This window comes from Betta splendens, chromosome 12 (assembly GCF_900634795.4).
Source record: "Betta splendens chromosome 12, fBetSpl5.4, whole genome shotgun sequence".
NCBI lineage: Eukaryota > Metazoa > Chordata > Actinopteri > Anabantiformes > Osphronemidae > Betta > Betta splendens.
The window spans coordinates 11,526,679-11,545,731 of record NC_040892.2 but is presented as its reverse complement, the minus strand read 5'-3'; the positions used below and the strand labels follow the sequence as shown (position 1 = coordinate 11,545,731).

Sequence of the window (19,053 nt, the reverse complement as noted above, 5' to 3'; positions counted from 1 at the left end):
TGCATCTCATCACTAAAAGCAAAATGCCCAGGGTCGGTACTGTACATGATTTCAGTGAGTCATCACTATGCCACACGTTTCAACAGGGTATGTTGTAATTTACACAAGTTCATGTTCTGACTTTATTGTTTGATTGTTTTACACATTTCAATCTTTACCGGACTCTACAATGGCTTCTTGCTGGGGGACTGTAATGGGAAAATTGTTTCTTCCTTATTGTATGCGGTTGTCACATGATTTATGACTTATTTTCTGCAATTAATATCTTATGTTTTGTCTTACTTCTGTTTTATGTATTTGACATTTCACCTACAGTGTTCAATGGTTGTCTCTGCCTGGAATGAGAATGTAAACATCTCCACACATGGCGACAGTGAGGAGATGGTGCATGCAGTCTGATTGAGCTACACAGACGTTCCACCGTAGTCGAACAGAGAGGTTAAAAGGCAGAAGCAACTTGAGGATCGTGGGCTCTTTGCATCACACCTTCGTGGTGTGTGCACTGATCTCCCCAGCTGGTTTTTGGTTTGTTGATGTGCACGATCAACCTCCATGTTTTTGATTTGCTTTCCCCAATATTTTTATTTTCCTCTCTGGGTTACCGACAGAGGGTAGATTAACTGAACTCTTCTCAGGTGTTTTGGAACCGACATACTCAGGGTAAGCAGGTTCTGGGTTAATCAACCCAGAGTTCAGGGTTTAGCAGAAGATCCTAAAACATCTGCATTTGGGTCCTACACCCTGTGACATGGTGGTTTGTAACAATATGAAAGAAATGTATAACTGTACAACCCATCGACTATAAGAGTCGTCGGGTTTAACAATCTGATGTAACTTTTTTAGATTATAAAGTTTATGTTGTAGCAAAATGTTTTTTTTTTCTGAAAATCTTTATTAATAAAATCCCCCTACTTAAACAGTTCCCATTCACATGTAACCATATGAACTTAGTTCAACCAGTCATGCTATATATGAGCAAATTCGTTAAAATCCGGTGGTACAATATGTTAAAAGGCTTTTTTAATATAGTTTCTACCACAGTTAAGTGAGTACTAAGCCAATTCACCTTCTCCATTACCCATTATAATTGAAGAAGAGATGAAACAGAATAGTGAACAAAAATGCTACCGCACTTATTATTTGTGTTCTTTCTTTATTTAAATTTACTACCCAACTTTTTTGAGGATGTACAAAAGAAAACTCTTTTATTTCAGATTAAAACAAACATTTGCAGTACACGTTTATTAATCTTAGATATTAAATTAAATGTTTGTAGAATTCCTGCTTGAGACTGACCATTTCCTCCTCTCCACCAATATGCCCAGATGTACTGGGGCCACAAAACTTCATTCATATTTTAGTGTATAAGCATACAGTATACATATACTCTAACATATGAATGAAGTTGAATGAATGAATGATGTTGAATATTTACTTGGGATTTAAAAGTTATTAATCATTCTCGTTGAGGAGGTTAAGCACAGACTGTTTCAGTTCTTCAGTTATCTTTTCTGATCTTAATGGATTTTTGTTTATTTTCAAACACAGGTTAAATATTTCCTTTGATTGTCTTCCTTTAAGTTTTAAGCTTTTATTAAAAAGCTTTTTGCATAAATTTTGAAACTTTTTATTTTCATATAGAAAATCTGTGAAATTTTCTTGGTTCTTCGTGGAGAGAGAGGTGGGTGTGGTTGTAGTTGGGGCAGGGCCTCCACAGGTGATTACGGTTTCTTTACGAGGACACTCTTTTCCAGGAAACACGTCAATATGAAATTGTTTTTCGAGTGCTTCCAATGTTTTTGTCTCGAGCCGCTTACTTTGTCTGGGGTCTTCTGCAATGTTGTCTCCCCAGTGTGCACCTGCTACAAAACTCTTATGTTTTGCACTGTAACAACAGAAAGCTGACCAAAGCACTGATGGTATATTAATTTTGCCTGTTTTATTATTGCTAGGGATCGCTCCAGTGACAACAAAAGCTTCTTTGTTTAAGCAGGACTTGTCTAGGATTTTTTTCTTAACACATTTCTCCATTTCTCCCCAACTGCCGCTGTTGAAAGTGATTGACTGTGGAACGATGTTTGTCAGAGTGAATGTTGACTCTTTGTCATTTTCATCAGAGGCATAAGAAGATGGAAATAAGTGGCCTCTGTTAAAATTCTTGTATTTCTTATAATCCTTGTCACTGGCTTGGTTGGTGTATTCGTCCTTCTCACTATCCTCCATATTGGGGCCTTTTTTTGAGTGTTCAAGCTGTAAAATGTGAGACACTGAGTCAATAGTTATGTTGAATCGGTATGATACAAAACAAGTCATTGAGCGTTCAATTTATACATATTTTGATGTTTCTAAAAATGTTGTATACTGAAGTAAAGCTCCTATTTGCTTAAACACAATTTTTTAAATAATTAAAAACATTAAACAAAAACATACATCATCATCAATATTCTTTAGTTAAAATGTTTTTCACCAAATTCCAGAGAATACTTCATTAAAAAAATGTTTAAGTATCTAAACATGGAACGTGGTGGTCACTGGTGCTGTTAATGTATATTGCGTTAAAATTGATAAAGACTAAAATAATGTGTTTTGAAGGGTTTTAGGGCTCATACACACCTGTGGCTCGATCTTCCATTCTCCCTTTGGTCTTCCTTCCTTTGCTCCTTCCTTTGGTCCTTTGTACTTGTAAGCAGAAAACACTGGGATCTTGTTGGTGATGTCATAAACTGTCACAAACCTTTTTTCATTCTCATAAGTCTGACAAATGACTTTGAATCTGACCCGATTCATGATTTTGCCATTTGGCATGATGCTTTTGATCTGTGGTGGTACATTTTCAAAAAAAAAATCATTACACTTTGAAACAGTCGCCACAACTTCTGTTTCTGTGGGAGTAATGAACTGGAGGATGAGGACGCTGAGGGGCAGGAGACACCATGTTTTCAGTGAAGCCATCCTTACACGCTGGATCAAAGAGAAAACAAAAAAATCACAGAACATTTGTCAAAAACACTGTTTTGAGCTTCACTATTACAAAGTTGAGTTTGTGTTGTGTTGTTTAAATAACTTGGATAATGCACGCTGGATAAAGTCAGGTGAATATAATCAGCTTTCTTTTATAACTAAACAAATACTTTTATTAACAATATGCATTTTTATCTGGAAAACAGCTCTGGTAGTTAATAATTACATTCAGGTAACCACAAAGTTACAATACTAAAATACTGGTCTTCAAATATCTACAAAAGACATACATCACAGAATAATTACAATGAAACTGCTTTTTGTTGCTCATATTTTTGTGTATTGATCATATCATCACTCATGTACTGTCACCTTACATAATAAATACCTGCGTTAACAGTGTAGCAATATACATTGGGTTATGATGAAACATAAAAAATTAGTAAAGTCTATGAACCTCCAACAACACGTAACACGTGTGGTGGAAAGTCAGGTTAAGAATTATGGCGCCACCTTTATGACATAACCTGGAGAAATCCTAAATAGATGTTATTGAAAACAGATTCTACGAAACTGGGTGCTCTGTCTGCATCTCTTTCAGTCTTGTACTCTAATAGCAGTCTTTATTGCCTTTAATACAGATGTTGTCAGGTCACGTGTAAAAAGTTAACTAGGACTTATGCTTCAGCTTGTTTGGCATTTTAACAGTCTAATTTGCATAAACTGTACTGCAGGACATGATAAGATTGTTTGTATATTCACCCTTAGGAATAATGGTGTTACTGTACAAATGTAATTATGAAAATGAAAAACATCTTAAATTCATGTTTTTATAGTTTGAAGTAACAATACAAGAAAGAAAACTGTAATAGTTACTTGTTTTCTTATGAATAATTATTGTTATTGTTGTTATTTTTGTTACACACCTACACACCTGTACTGTAAGGGTATCTTTGCAGTCAGTGGCATTTGGAACAAATGGGAATTAATAAATGTTAAGTGTCTTTCCTCAAGCTGCTACTTGTAACCCCTGGGGGCACTGTATTTCTATCCATCTCCACCAACACCACTGCTCTGATAATAGAAGTCACAGCTGCTGCTCCACATTTTAGGACATTATAGAAACAAAGCTGCCCAAGTACTTGATTGAGCCGTGCCTAATCGAATAATGGAATGTAATAAAGTAGGGTATAAAATCTCATTGGAAAAATAAAGGGCCTTTATGTCACTCATTAACATCATATTAAGAGAAGCAGCTTCTCCTCATCTTACAGTATTAATTTATTATTATATTAGGAAATGCAGTGCTGGAAAGGGGAAACTGTAGTGCCTGGTTTCATGGAGCCAATTCAACCAGTTTAATCATTCTTTAGACTTGACTTCATGTACAAATACAATAAGATAAAAAACATTAATATTGTGAGTAAAAGTATCTTTATCTGCTCTCTAGTACATTCTCTGCATGCTTTTGCATTTTAACAACATTGTTTGAATTTAACTATCAGTTATGATAGGAATAATTAAACTCTATCTATTCTCAACTGTACCTGCATCCTGGGACCAGGAAGCAACTCCATGGCTGTACTAACAGGTGGTATGTAAGAAAAATGGTTTAATATAAAAGGTTTGATACAGAAAAATAATAGATTCGAAGGGAACTAAGTGTTATACAGTACATCGAATACATTACATCCAATATTCAAACTCCTTCTTTCTCACAGTTATTCCAGTTAAATGTTTATTGTCATTTTAATGTCACTTCACATTTTGCAAAGTGCTCATCAAAAATGAATCATTCATTCCTTCCACTTTAATTGTTTTTAACATTTTTGACTCTTTTTCCATCACCTACTTTCACTCCACACTGTGTTCATCCTTCTCTTCCCTATTCTCCTCCCATGTAGTCAGCCAGCTGTGTAGTCATTCAGCAGCCACACACAAACATCTACTGCACAGGCAAAACGTGCACATACACAAAACACATCTTGTCCTGGCTCATCACAAATGAAACAGCTGTTATGTGTTAGTTCTACTCGTCTGCTTCCTCCTCTACCATGTCCTCTAAATCCTCCTCTGAATCTTCCTCTACCTCTTCCGGCTCCTTCTAACTGATAAAAGACTTGAGTGTCATAGCTTCCCTGAACTCAAACACATCCTCGTTTTCCTTCTGTCTACATTGCGAAATCTTCCTGTAATCAGGTGTTTTCTTCCATATTGTCCTTTTGCTGATCTAGTGTGTTATGCTACAGGGGAAAAGTTTACACCATTCCAGAACTATTCCCGCTCTAGCTTCTGCTGCTCATCCATCTGTCTTATGCCTGTGCTTGGCCCTGTCGTTTCCTCATCAGGTTTCATGCGTCTTTTTCCACAATTTCAAATATCGGGTACTGCCAGGCGAGAATTTCTCCTTCTATTTCCCATTGCCTTCCAGAGCAGGTTTACTCTTATTTTCCCCCCATTATTAAACTATGCCCTTAATTCACCACACTGTGTACTTCAACAGACCACTGGATTGCGTTAAACCGTTTAAACCGGTTTCCTCCAGTGCTGCTGCTTCCACATCAATTGGTGACTGTCACCAATTGAAAACATACACTCACACTCATAATCATGCACTCTCACACCACAACCGGTACCTACTCAATTCTAGATTCTCACTAGAATGAACTCACCTCCACCTGGGAGGGAAACTCACTTCCACCTACTTTGAAAGAACACTCAATTCCGCTATGGAATTAAACTCACTGGATTCACTGGTTCCAGGAAGACCAATCTCACGTTTTAATAAACGGAACTACTCACTTATTGTTGCTGTGTTGTTCGCCTTTGGGAACTCGTCATCAACGAGGGGAAGATCGGGACCTATTTCAATGACCTAGTGACGAATTCACGTCCCAGGATTTTCTGATGAACGTCCCAGACTTCCGGCTGCATGCAGACTTCAGTGTTCCTTCACCCTGCTCCTGCGACGTGGACCGTTGATCTCTGGCTTGAAGGAGGAAGGAAGGAAGGTTTGTTGGGCCACAACACTTTTCATACACTGAGAGACGAGGACAACAAAGCACAACAAGCTGCAACTTTGTTTTACTTGCAAGGGGAGCCCGCCTGAGGTCTGTAAGCGCTTCACTCAGGATCTGCCAACTCGGACTCCGGTGAGCTCTCCTTGGTGCAAGCTTTTTATTAGAAAAAAGGGACACGCCTTGAAATTGCACATATGGGCGTATGGTATGGTTACAAATAAAACATGAAGATCATACTGAGAACAAGAAAATTCCATATAAGGATAAAACACTTGATTGATTTGCATAAGCATAAGTATAGGCATATATCATCATGAACTGTACAACCCCAAGACTGCTAACCTTTTTCTAGGCTTTCCAGCTTACTCAAGATAAGTCAGTAGGCCCAAACCACTTCTTGTTTCTGTGTGCAGGGTGCAGCTCCAGCAAAGTATAACATCTTCCTGTTTCTGACAGTATTAAAACATTGAACACATATGTCCTTCATAATGACAATAAGTAAGAAAAGATAAATCCACCCTGTGAGTGACGTAACATAATAGCAAAATCATAAATCAGTCAGTAAATCATATTTACTCTAACATTTATCACACTACATACACACAAGACTAGTGATCCACAGCAGTCATGTAAGTTATGAAACCACTGAGGATTGTTACTTAGAATGTACGTGGAATCAATAAGAAAGAGAAAAGATTTTAAATATTTAACCAGTTGGAAACCCTACAAACAGACATTGCTTTACTACAAGAAACTCATATTTCCAAAAGTATAGATTACACTCTGACATCAACCGAGTTCCCACATGCTTACTTAGAGACCCGTGACAAAAGATCTTTGTCCAACCTGTTCGGACTGAGCCACGCTGTCAAAAGCTAGTCTGAGACTTAGGAGTGTTTGGTGATCATACATCACTGGAGACTTTACTTTAGCTGTAAAAATCAACACCACCACCATAAACACTATCACTGCAGAGACAATATGCAGGCCACAGACACTGGCCTCCATCTTGTTGTCCTGAAGTGTTAATGACATCCTGAGATACTTAATAAGTAATTCAGTATTTCAGTTTAGATGATTCCGTTAGGATACAAAGACATGTGTGACCATTTAGGATCTTAGGATCTTGTCCTTTTAAAGCTGTGGAAACCCAGCTGTTTAAAAGTTGTTCTGATGGTTTTAGTGTTCCCAGAAACAGTTGTTAAAGTTGGACACTGTTTTAGAGAGAATACACAAATTTTACATAATAAATATATGTTAATTGTACTGACGATGCACAGCCACAGAGTATGTGTGTTGGTTTGAGTGTAGCACTACACGGGGCGAGCATGAGCATGCTTGAGACAAGACTGAAAGAGAATGGGTAAGTGTGAAAGAAGGGTGAGGATGGCTCTGGCTGTGCTGCGTGTGGTGCCTGGGCAGTAGGACTACGGTCCCTGGGTCTCGTCTATCTCTTCCTGGCTGGGGGCTTGTGGGGGGGTGGTGGGATGGGTAGCAGAGCTAGTCTGGAACCGGGCTCTGCAGACCCCGTTGCCTGGGTGGTCTCTTTTCTGGCCCCCACCAATTGCTGGCCTTGTGCTGCGGGAGATATGGTCGGACTGGTCTAACAGCACGGACGCTCTGTACAAGAAGGGCCAGAGTCGCCTCCACCTGCTGAGAAGACTGAACCCCTAAACCTCAGAGTCTCCAGTCGACGGCATCATTGACAGCACTGATGCCGTCATTCACCTGGATGTGATTCATCTTCTCAGACAGTGTAGTTATTAGAAAGAGAAAGTTTGTGCAGCAACAGTTTGGTTCTGCTGCTCCTGCTCCATCATGTGTGAAGCATCCACATACTGTATGCGTCTGGACAGTGGTGAACCCTTATGTTTAACGTTGTTTCCCTATGATACAATCTTCATTAACTCAGCCCCAAGAAAAGGCAAACAGGTCCCCTTGTTCCTGTCTAAACTCTGATGAACACAAAATTCAACATCTTGTCTGCTGCTGCAGCTCCAGCTTCTCTGTGTCTGTGTTCAGAGACTCAAACAGAACTAAAACATGGAGTCTGACCTCAGAGTCTCCAGTGGACAGTGACGAAAATCACACAGATGCTTCACTCCTGAATCCTGCAGGTTGTTCCTGCTCAGGTCCAGTTCAATTAGATGTGACGGGTTGGACTTCAGAGCTGAGGCCAGAGAATCACAGCTGATATCTGACAAACTGCAGTCAATTAATCAGACAAAAAGTAAAAATTAAAGTAAAAAAAAAGATAGTCTTTTAATAAAAGTAGTATATATTTTAGAAGCATACAGAACATGTTCTATTGTCAAAAAAAAAAATTTTATACTGAGAAAACATTTAATGGCGTCAAACTGATGGAAAGAGTCAAACAAGCAGATCCAAAACCTCTGATTACAGCATCTTGGATTTTAATATTTGAACCAGAACCAACATTCTGGGGGTTTAGAAAGTGTTGGAGCATCAGCTACTGATCATAGATTTGATATTTTCTGACTCATTAAACTTTTTTATTCTTAGTGAGGAAATCATATAATAAAACAACAATGAATTAATTCTGTTCTTTAACAGATTTGATTCTGTCCAGCCCCCATTCTCCAACCACACAGCTCCCTCTTCACACCTCTCCATTCCAGGCGTCTCCTCCCAGCTGCAGCTGTTCACACCTCAGCACCACTCAGTCCACTCTGCCCTTTCTCCGAACAGAACAATGGGACCCCCCCCCAGTGATGAAATCTAATAATAAAACAACAACTGAATCAAATTAAAACAAAATCGTGACTGCATTAAATCACAAAAGAAAACTGACTTTACCATGAAGACCCTCAGTGTGGATCAGTAGAACATCATTCTCGTGTCAGCACAACATTCACATCACATTAACCTTAACAGAAGTAAAACATGGAGTCTGACCTCAGAGTCTCCAGTCGACATTGACAATTCTCCAGAAAACCACACAGATGCTTCACTCCTGAATCCTGCAGGCTGTTGTAGCTCAGGTCCAGTTGTGTCAGACGTGAAGGGTTGGACTTGGAGCTGAGACCAGAGAATCACAGCTGATCTCTGACAAACTGCAGCCAATTAATCTGAATAAAGAATCAAAGATGTGAATCAAAGCATTATTAATTAGCCTGATTTGTCCTGATCACTGATGTTTAGTCTAAAATGAGCAAATTGACTTTGTGCTTGTGTTGATTTGTCGTTATGATCTCAGCTTCTACACATCATCCACATGTCAGCACAACATTCCTTCTTAGTTTTAACTTTAAAACGAGGAAGTTACACTAAGCAATTCACTTCTCAAAAAGAGGAAGTTACACTAAACAATTCACTTTTCAAAATGAGGAAGTTACTCTAAGCAATTTCACTGGAAGTTTCACTGGCTCCTCCCACCTCTTTAGGATCAATTCAATTTCAATTCACACAGCACACTCACATTGACACATCGGTGACAGAGCTGCTATATGTGCTGCATTAATGTGCTGCTATACATGTATATGAACCCCTAAGTGGCCCCAGTTTCAGCACTTCAGTATCTTGCCCAAGGACACTTCGACACACGACTTGGGGAAGCCAGCCAACAGCTGTACCTCTTGAGCCATTGCCACATTAAAAACAAAACTGTTGACTTGTTGATGGCAGCATATAGAGCACAGCAATAGTCCAGTCTACAGCTGATGAACATGAATAACTCTTTCCAGGTCCTTACAATCATTTGAAAATTCTTTGTGAGGAGAGAGCGAGGGAAGGAGGATGAATAGAAACTTTAGCTTCTATGAAAGTATTGGGTCTGTTTAGGAAACGCCATGTGCTTGAAAGGAAGCAGATATTATTCCTATTATTAAATCAGGGAAGAATTCATCGTGCCCATAAACTGGAGGCCAACTGCTTTGACGTCACATTTACTGTATGTCAGATAAAGGACAGAATGATCACTTACAGACTGAAATGTTACCTGGAAACAAAGGGCATTCTGCCCCCCCCCCCCCTGTACTGTACCTGCAGGCTGCTGTGAAACTGTGAGGTGCACTTACGCTGCTGTTGCGTGTGAGCACGTGCACTACACCATAGCCAAGCTGCAGACATTGCACCCGAACGCCCTTATTCTCATTTCTGGGGACGTTAACCATGCCTGCTCCCCCCTCTCCACCAGCCTGTCCAATTTCATCCAGTACGTTAACTGCCACACAAGTGACAAGAAAACTCTGTCCAATTGGACAGGCAACAACAGCGTAAGTGGCAGCAGCACCTGAGAGAATTCTCGTGGGAGGTAGCACGGCGAAATGTGTTGAACGTTAGGTATGTTTGTGTCTTTTTTGTGTAAAGCTAATTAGAACCATTGATTGATTGACTACTTCTGTTTTTTTCAGGTGCCCCAGCCACTAGAGCTCCCACCACTGGCTTTAGCTTGGCTTCTGCCTCTCCATCACAGCTAACTCCTCTATGCAAGGCCCTGGTGGGACAGGTTCATCATCTGGCTGTGTCCTGACTTTCTCACACTTCCTGCTAGTCCTGACCAAGAGGAAGAGGAACAAGTACCATGAGGGACATGAGACCAGTCCACAGGAGCTGACGGAGGCTGACAGGGAAGTTCTCCTGAAGCTGGGGAGGCTGGCGCTCAAACATCTGAAGGAAGGAACCATCATGTTCTACCAAGAAGACCTGGAGCAGTGTGGTCTAGACGTCACAGAGGCCTTGGTTCACTCAGGAGTCTGTACTGAGATCTTCAGGAGAGAGTGTGATCCTCCAGAAAACAGTCTACTGCTTTGTTCATCTGAGCGTTCAGGAGTTTCTGGCTGCTGTTCACATGATGCACATGTTACACCAACGGGATGAAGGAGGAGCTGGAGAACTTCGTAGAAGATTCCAAACACAGAAACTCTCTTTTAGGGTTAGGATTAGGGTTAACTATGATACAGCCTAATACTAAATACCTTGTATAAATCCTTCCACAGTCCAAATGGCCACCTGGACCTGTTTGTTCGCTTCCTTCATGGCCTCTGTCTGGAGTCCAACCAGAGTATCTTAGGTTTGCTGGGTCACACACAGAACAGTTTAGAAACCATCCAGAGAATCATCAACAACCTGAAGGAGATGAACAGTGATTGAATCTCTCCACACAGAAGCATCAACATCTTAAGTCAAATCTAACAGAAACTTTAGCTCTGAAGACTTTCTGCTAAAAGCTTTTGACAGTTGACATGTGATCACAGCTGACTTTTTTATTTCAGTGGATGAAGCGTCTGCAACATGTTTCTGTTTTTTTTTTCTGGTTATGTCCGGACACACTTTGTTTCTAATATCTGGGATTTGGTGGAACTAACAGAACTTCACACTTTGCGTGTCCTCATGTGGTTCTGCTTATTGCTGTGAGATTTTCCAGCTCTTTGATGTTCAGCTCTAAAGCTCATCCTCATTTGTGTTCATCAGGCTGAGCAGGTAGAAAACTACCTACTCAGCCTGATGTTCTGTATGTAGATGTATTCTAGTTTTCCCCAGTCTTGTGCTCTGTGTTGCGGAAGTGTCGTCAAGTTGAATCTCAAGCGTGTTCCAAACACGTGACCAATCAGAGCGAGAGGTGTCGTACGTCACGTGACAACCGAGCGGCTTATCTGCAGTTTGAACGAACTGGTTGTTTCAATATGTCAGCGCTTTATAAACATGGCAAGCGGACCGGAGATGATGTATAAGATGATAGATGATCTATAAGATAGACCATCCATCCATTCTTGCATTTTCATCCGCTTATCCGGGGCCGGGTCGCAGGGGCAGCAGTCTGAGCAGAGAGTTTCAGACTTCCCTCTCCCCGGACACTTCCTCCAGCTTTTCCGGTGGGACCCCAAGACGTTCCCAGGCCAGCCGAGAGACGTAGTCTCTCCAGCGAGTCCTGGGTCTTCCTCGGGGCCTCCTACCGGTGGGACATGCCCGGAACACCTCCCCAGGGAGGCGTCCAGGAGGCATCCGAACTAGATGCCTGAGCCACCTCAACTGGCTCCTCTCGATGTGGAGGAGCAGCGACTCTACTCCGAGCTCCTCCCGGGTGACAGAGCTCCTCACCTTATCTCTAAGGGAGCGCCCAGCCACCCTGCGGAGGAAGCTCATTTCAGCCGCTTGTATCCATGACCTTGCCCTTTCGGTCATGACCAAAGCTCATGACCATAGGTGAGGGTAGGAACGTAGATTGACCGGTAAATTGAGAGCTTTGCCTTTTGTCTCAGCTCCCTCTTCACCACGACGGACCGATACACCGACGCATTACTGCAGCCGCCACACCGATCCGTCAAACTCACACTCCTTCCTTCCCTCACTCGTGAACAAGACCCCAAGATACTTAAAATCCTTCACTTGGGGCAGGAACTCTCCTCCAAACTGGAGAGAGCAAACCACCTTTTTCCGGTCGTGAACCATGGCCTCAGCTTTGGAGGAACCAATTCTCATCCCAGCCGTTTCACACTCAGCTGCAAACCGCACCAGCGCACGCTGGAGGTCCTGGCCTGATGAAGCCAACAGGACAACATCATCTGCAAAAAGCAGAGATGCTATCCAGTGGTCCCCAAACCCTGGCTGCGCCTAGAAATTCTGTCCATAAAAATAATGAACAGAACTGGTGACAAAGGGCAGCCCTGCCGAAGTCCAACATGCCCCGGGAACAGGTCTGACTTATTGCTGGCATTGCCAGCAATAAGTCATCATTGCCTGTCAATGAACCAAGCTTCTGCTCCGGTTGTACAGAGACCGAACAGCCCTTAGCAAAGGGGCCCTGGACTCCATACTCCCGGAGCACCCCCCACAGGATGTCACGAGGGACGCGGTCGAATGCCTTCTCCAGATCCACAAAGCACATGTAGACTGGTTGGGCAAACTCCCACAAACCCTCAAGCATCCTGCTGAGGGTATAAAGCTGGTCCAGCGTTCCACGACCAGGCCGAAAACCACATTGTTCCTCCTGTATCCGAGGTTCGACTATCGGCCGAATTCTCCTCTCCAGTACTACTTTGTGAAGAGGGACAACCACCCCGGTTGTCCAGTCCAGAGGAACTGTCCCCCTAGTCCACGTGATGTTGCAGAGGCGTGTCAAGACAGCCCCACAACATCCAGAGACTTGAGGTACTCAGGACGGATCTCATCCACCCCCGCTGCTCTGCCACCGAGGAGCTTACTAACTACCTCAGTGACCTCAGCCTGGGTGATGGGCGAGTCCGCCTCTGAGTCCCCTGCCTCTGCTTCCTCAGCAGAAGGCATCTCGAAGGGGTTGAGGAGATCCTCAAAGTACTCATTCCACCGTCCAATAACATCCCCAGTTGAGGTCAACAGCTCCCCACCTCCACTGAAAACAGAGTTGGTAAAGAACTGCTTCCCCCTCCTAAGGCGCCGAACAGTTTGCCAGAATCTCTTTGAGGCCGAGCGATAATTCTTATAGACATAAGATATCTATAATATAGACAAGTTTCACATTACAGATATCTGTAATGTATTTATGACAAGTCAATGTGAGTGTGCTTGTGCATACCAACGGGTTAGTGTGAATTGAAATTGAATTGATCCTAAAGAGGTGGGAGGAGCCAGTGAAACTTCCAGTGAAATTGCTTAGTGTAACTTCTTCGTTTTAAGAAGTGAATTGCTTAGTGTAACTTCCTCATTTTGAAAAGTGAATTGTTTAGTGTAACTTCCTCTTTTTCAGAAGTGAATTGCTTAGTGTAACTTCCTCGTTTTAAAGTTAAAACTAAGAAGTAAAGTCAGGGTAAGTGTTTAACAACATTATTGAGTCTGTTTGTAATTTTGGGAAAGAAGAGACACGCTCTATTTCTGTCAAACTAACACTGATTTTAGACACAAAAAAAAAAAAAAAAAAAACTAACACTGACATAAACTGAATTTGAGGAGTTGATGTTCAAGCTGTAGCTCTTGGTTGTTATTTGTCCTGGTTGTGGTTCTGAGCTCACAGTCAGATAGACAGACTTTTCTGTCGATGTTTTGAGTTTCCCAGTAACCAGGTTAACTGGTGACCTACTGGTCGCTCGTCATTCAGTTGTTGGAGGCAGCACGTTGGCTTCTCCATCACTACAGGAAATAAACTGATGTACTGTAAACAGTGTTTGAAGTTTAACAAGAATCAGTCTGTTGCATAATGTTGCAGTTGGGAAAAGGTACCCCAGAACCCTGCAACCCAGCTTGGACGTGAGTGTGTGGAAGAAAGTTTTTGAAGACATCGGGGCAGGGAAAAGAAGGCTTTAATGTACAGGTTTGTCAGATACAGGCACAGGTCAAAATGAGTAGGCAAAATGGGCAGAGGTAAAAAAACGGTAGGCAGGCGGTTGATCACAGACGAATAGCGGGTCAAAACACATATAGATGCAGGCTACGGTACCCGTAGGGAAGATCCAAATCAACGTTGTCAGACAGGCAGAACAGCAACGAATAAGCAGGAACAAACACAAACGCTGGAACAGAACAAAGTCGACGATCTGGCGGAGAACAAAAGTAAGTGTTGGTGATTAAATACTGAACTAAAAGATCAGATTGAAAACAGCTGTGTGGTCACGTGACAAAAACGTAAAGCAGGAAAAGGCATGACTGAACAGAAACCTGAATACTACAAAATAAAAAAGGAAATGCAGGCAAAAAACCCCAGACTGTGACACCTATCTTAGATCATGATGTAGCAATCCACGTAAGGAACCTAGGTAACTGAACACAACGTGTAAGCTTCAATCCCTTCCACAGAGACAAAGCTGCGATTCACCAGAAAATAAGAACACACAGAATTCTTGTCTATTCCACAGGACATTAAACATACAGTAAGCAACACACATACAAGTATGGCTAAGTGCACATAAAAAGACCATGGAGACTTTTAGGTGACATAACCTAAATCTCACCAGGGTCCTCCACTCAAAGTCCTCCAAGACTTGTCTCATAATTTCTCTACCAAGACTCACTTCATGGACTCTCCAACTGGCCCAGGCTATCTGGATCGTAAACCAGGAATGTGAAGTAATAAAAGGAAAACTCTTCATTTGGACAAAAGTTCTGGTTCAGATGCACCAGAACTTTCAACTGTCATGAAACTGATGTCATTGTATTCTGTCGACAAAATGCTATTATTTGATATTAGATTGGTTTCTGTGGTACAGTATGCTCAATGCCTGACCTACAGATTTGCCAGGAAATTCCTCAAGAACAACAAAGGGACTTCAACTTATCACCATGCTTTCCTTTGAATGTATAAAAGTGAAATAAAGATACTCACCTTCTTTACTTCTTTTAATCTGTGCAACATACTGTACATATAGGCTATGTCAACCAGCTAAATTATGTATCCTCATTATTGTGTTGCATTTTAAGTGTTACAATAGTTTAATGAGTAATGTCTAGATTAAGCCATTTATAATTTGATTTTGCTTGCATTTATTATTTGTGTATGTTTTAGTGTTTACTTGGTGTTACAGACAAGACAAGGCCATTCATCATGAATAACATTTCATTTGTTACAGCGTTTTAAGGGACCACATATAAAACCTTAATAATCTACAGTATGCATTTAATTTTGCTGTTTAACCATTTTGACTACTCTGCTTATTTGAGTGTCAAAGTGATCGTTGTGTGTGTGGTGTGATGGAACTTTGAGCCTGGTGAAAAGAGGAAAGCTTTCAAGAACGCTCGGATGAGGACCCAAATGCACAGCGTACACAGGTTGACGGTGATCAAAAGGTGGTTTATTCCGGTAGGCAGAGACGGCGTCAGGGACAGGCAAGGTTCATACATGAGAGAGATACAATACCAGAATCATCAAGCGTCAGATCGTGGTCAGGCAGGCAAGGTCGGTAACAGGCGGGTACAACAACAAGGCAGACAGAACAGGCAGGGATAAGGCAGGCTCAGAATCGGCGGTCCAGAAACAAGGTACGCAAAACACGGCCGGACAGGATCAAAGAAACTGGGAGCTATGACGGGTACACACAAACAACGATCTGGCGGAGAACTAAGGACACAGGTGGTGGTTAAATACAAAGTGGCTTGATTATTGATAAAGTGCAGGTGTGGATAACGACCAGGAGAAGCAGGGACAGCTGTGACAAGACAAAAACCGGAAGTAAAGCTCGAGCAGAAACAGAAACCAGGAGACTACCAAAATAAAACAGGAAACAACTAGACACAAAACCCAGATCGTGACAGTACCCCCCTCCCAAGGGCGGATTCCAGACGACCAAAAGAAAAAAAACAACAAACCCGAGCAGGGCGGGCGGAGGGAGGACCGGCGGAGGGACAGAACCAAAAACAACCCGCACGGAACACCGACAGGGCGGGCGGAGGGAGGACCGGCGGAGGGACAGAACCAAAAAACAACCCGCACAGAACACCGACAGGGCGGGCGGAGGGCGGACTGGGGAAGGGCAAAACGGGAACCCCCATCAAACAAAATTCACGCCCGAACACAACAGACCAGAGGACCCACCAAAAACACAAAACAAGGACGAGCCTCAAACCAGAAAACAACATGAATGTCCACGAGACAGGAACAAAGTCCATGACCAGGAAAACTCAGAGTCCAGGAGTTCCCTCACGGCGGGTGGAGACGCGGTGAGATCCTGCTCAGCCGCCGCTGAGGCAGGGTGGCACGCCCAATGCCCGTGAGCTGGGCCAGCGTCCACGGGGACCCCCCCGAACGGCGATGTCCTCCTGGCGGACGCTGATCCAGGAGGCTGAGGAGTCGAGGCGGACGGCGCCGCAGGAGGCAGCGCCATCCAAGCAGCAGGATGCGCCGAGGGCGAGGCCACCCGTCCGGCAGCAGAGACAGAGACGAGGCAGGAACCCGAGATGAAGACAGACGTGGAGACGAGGCAGGAACCAGAGGCGAAGACAGACGTGGAGACGAGGCAGGAACCAGAGGCGAAGACAGACGTGGAGACGAGGCAGGAACCAGAGGCGAAGACAGACGTGGGGACGAGGCCGGAGCCGGACCGCCAGGAACCGATGCAGATGCGGCCGGAGCCGGGCCGCCAGGAACCGATGCAGATGCGGCCGGAGCCGGGCCGCCAGGAACCGATGCAGGTGCGGCCGGAGCCGGGCCGCCGGGAACGACCCCCTCTTGGAGGTCGGCAGGAACTGCGACGGGCTCGACCCCCTCCTGGAGGTCGGCAGGAACTACGACGGGCGCGACCCCCTCCTGGAGGTGCGCCGGGACTGCAGCTGGCGCGACCCCCTCCTGGAGGTGCGCAGGGACTGCAGCTGGCGCGACCCCCTCCTGGAGGTGCGCAGGGACTGCAGCTGGCGCGACCCCCTCCTGGAGGTGCGCAGGGACTGCAGCTGGCGCGACCCCCTCCTGGAGGTGCGCAGGGACTGCCACTCCGAGACTGACGGGAACGGGGGCTAGAACGGTCGCTACCGGGCCGACAGGAACGGGGACTGGAGCGGCAGCTACAGGATCGACGGAAACAGGGACTGGAGCGGTAGCTACAGGATTGACGGAAACAGGGACTGGAGCGGTAGCTACAGGATCGACGGAAACAGGAACTGGAACGGCCGCTACAGGGCCGACAGGGACAGGGACTGGAACGGCCGCAACATGGCCGACAGGGACTGGAACAGGAACTGGAACGGCCTCAACATGGCCGACAGGGACTGGAACAGGAACTGGAACGGCCCCAACATGGCCGACAGGGACTGGGACAGGAACTGGAACGGCCCCAACATGGCCGACAGGGACTGGGACAGGAACTGGAACGGCCACAACATGGCCGACAGGAACTGGAACGGCCGCAACATGGCCGACAGGGACTGGAACAGGAACTGGAACGGCCTCAACATGGCCGACAGGGACTGGAACGGCCTCAACATGGCCGACAGGGACTGGAACGGCCTCAACATGGCCGACAGGGACTGGAACGGCCTCAACATGGCCGACAGGGACTGGAACGGCCTCAACATGGCCGACAGGGACTGGAACGACCTCAACTTGGCCGACAGGGACTGGAACGACCTCAACTTGGCCGACAGGGACTGGAACGACCTCAACTTGGCCGACAGGGACTGGAACGACCTCAACTTGGCCGACAGGGACTGGAACGACCTCAACTTGGCCGACAGGAACAGGAACTAGAGCGACCTCAACTTGGCCGACAGGAACAGGAACTAGAGCGACCTCAACTTGGCCGACAGGAAAAGGAACTGGAACGACCTCAACTTGGCCGACAGGAACAGGAACTGGAACGACCTCAACTTGGCCGACAGGAACAGGAACTGGAACGACCTTTACTTGGTCGACAGGAACCGGAACAGGGACAGGAACGGCGTCCTCACTTGAGCCGGCGGCGCTGCTCTCAGGCTCCTCACAGGAGCCGGCGGCGCTGCCCTCAGGCTCCTCACAGGAGCCGGCAGGGACTGAAACGGCGTCTCCTCTGGAGCTGGCATGGCTACTTGCCGCTGCCGAGCTCGACGGAGCAGACGTCGGGCCTGATCGGGTGTGCATAGCACTTGTTCTACAGGTGATGACCTCTGGCTGGGACAAGACCTGCGCGGGACTGGGCTGGACCGGAACAGGACTCAACTGGGCTAGAACGTGGACTGGGCTCGACTGGACGGGAACCTGGACAGGGCTCGACTGGACGGGAACCTGGACTGGGCTCGACTGGACTGGGACAGGACTCGACTGGACTGGGACAGGACTCGACTGGGCTAGAACGTGGACTGGACTCGACTGGACAGGAACCTGGACTGGACTCGACTGGACGGGAACCTGGACTGGACTCGACTGGACGGGAACCTGGACTGGACTCGACTGGACTGGGACGGGACTCGACTGGGCTAGAACGTGGACTAGACTCGACTGAACTGGGGCCTGGACGTGACTTGACTGGGCTGGAACGTGGACTGGGCTCGACTGGGCTGGAATCTGGACTAGACTCGACTGGACTGGACTCTGGATGCGACGAGACTGAGCTGGAGACTGAACAGAGCACGGCTGAGCTGGAGACTGAACGGAGCACGGCTGAGCTGGAGACTGAACGGAGCACGGCTGAGCTGGAGACTGAAGGGAGCACGGCTGAGCTGGAGACCACGGAGACGGGGG

At 45.0% G+C, this 19,053-nt stretch overlaps 1 protein-coding gene across 4 annotated transcripts; it reads right to left on the bottom strand.

The window, feature by feature from the left end:
• Positions 1-917: 917 nt before the first annotated feature.
• LOC114866967 (endonuclease domain-containing 1 protein-like) lies at positions 918-8,987 on the bottom strand. Of its 4 annotated transcripts, none has more exons than XM_055513354.1 (5): positions 8,898-8,987; positions 6,050-8,036; positions 5,764-5,950; positions 2,614-2,961; positions 918-2,250 (listed from the first exon to the last, which is right to left on the bottom strand). In XM_055513354.1, exons 4-5 carry the CDS (start codon positions 2,950-2,952, stop codon positions 1,453-1,455), a joined length of 1,137 nt encoding a protein of 378 aa, XP_055369329.1. In that variant the 5' UTR covers positions 2,953-2,961; positions 5,764-5,950; positions 6,050-8,036; positions 8,898-8,987; the 3' UTR covers positions 918-1,452. The 4 variants fall into 4 exon arrangements, with proteins under 4 accessions (XP_055369329.1, XP_055369328.1, XP_055369327.1 ...); XM_055513353.1 differs by lacking the exon at positions 8,898-8,987 and adding an exon at positions 8,608-8,877 and having other exon boundaries at positions 6,050-8,186; XM_055513352.1 differs by lacking the exon at positions 8,898-8,987 and having other exon boundaries at positions 6,050-8,877.
• Positions 8,988-19,053: the final 10,066 nt, after the last annotated feature.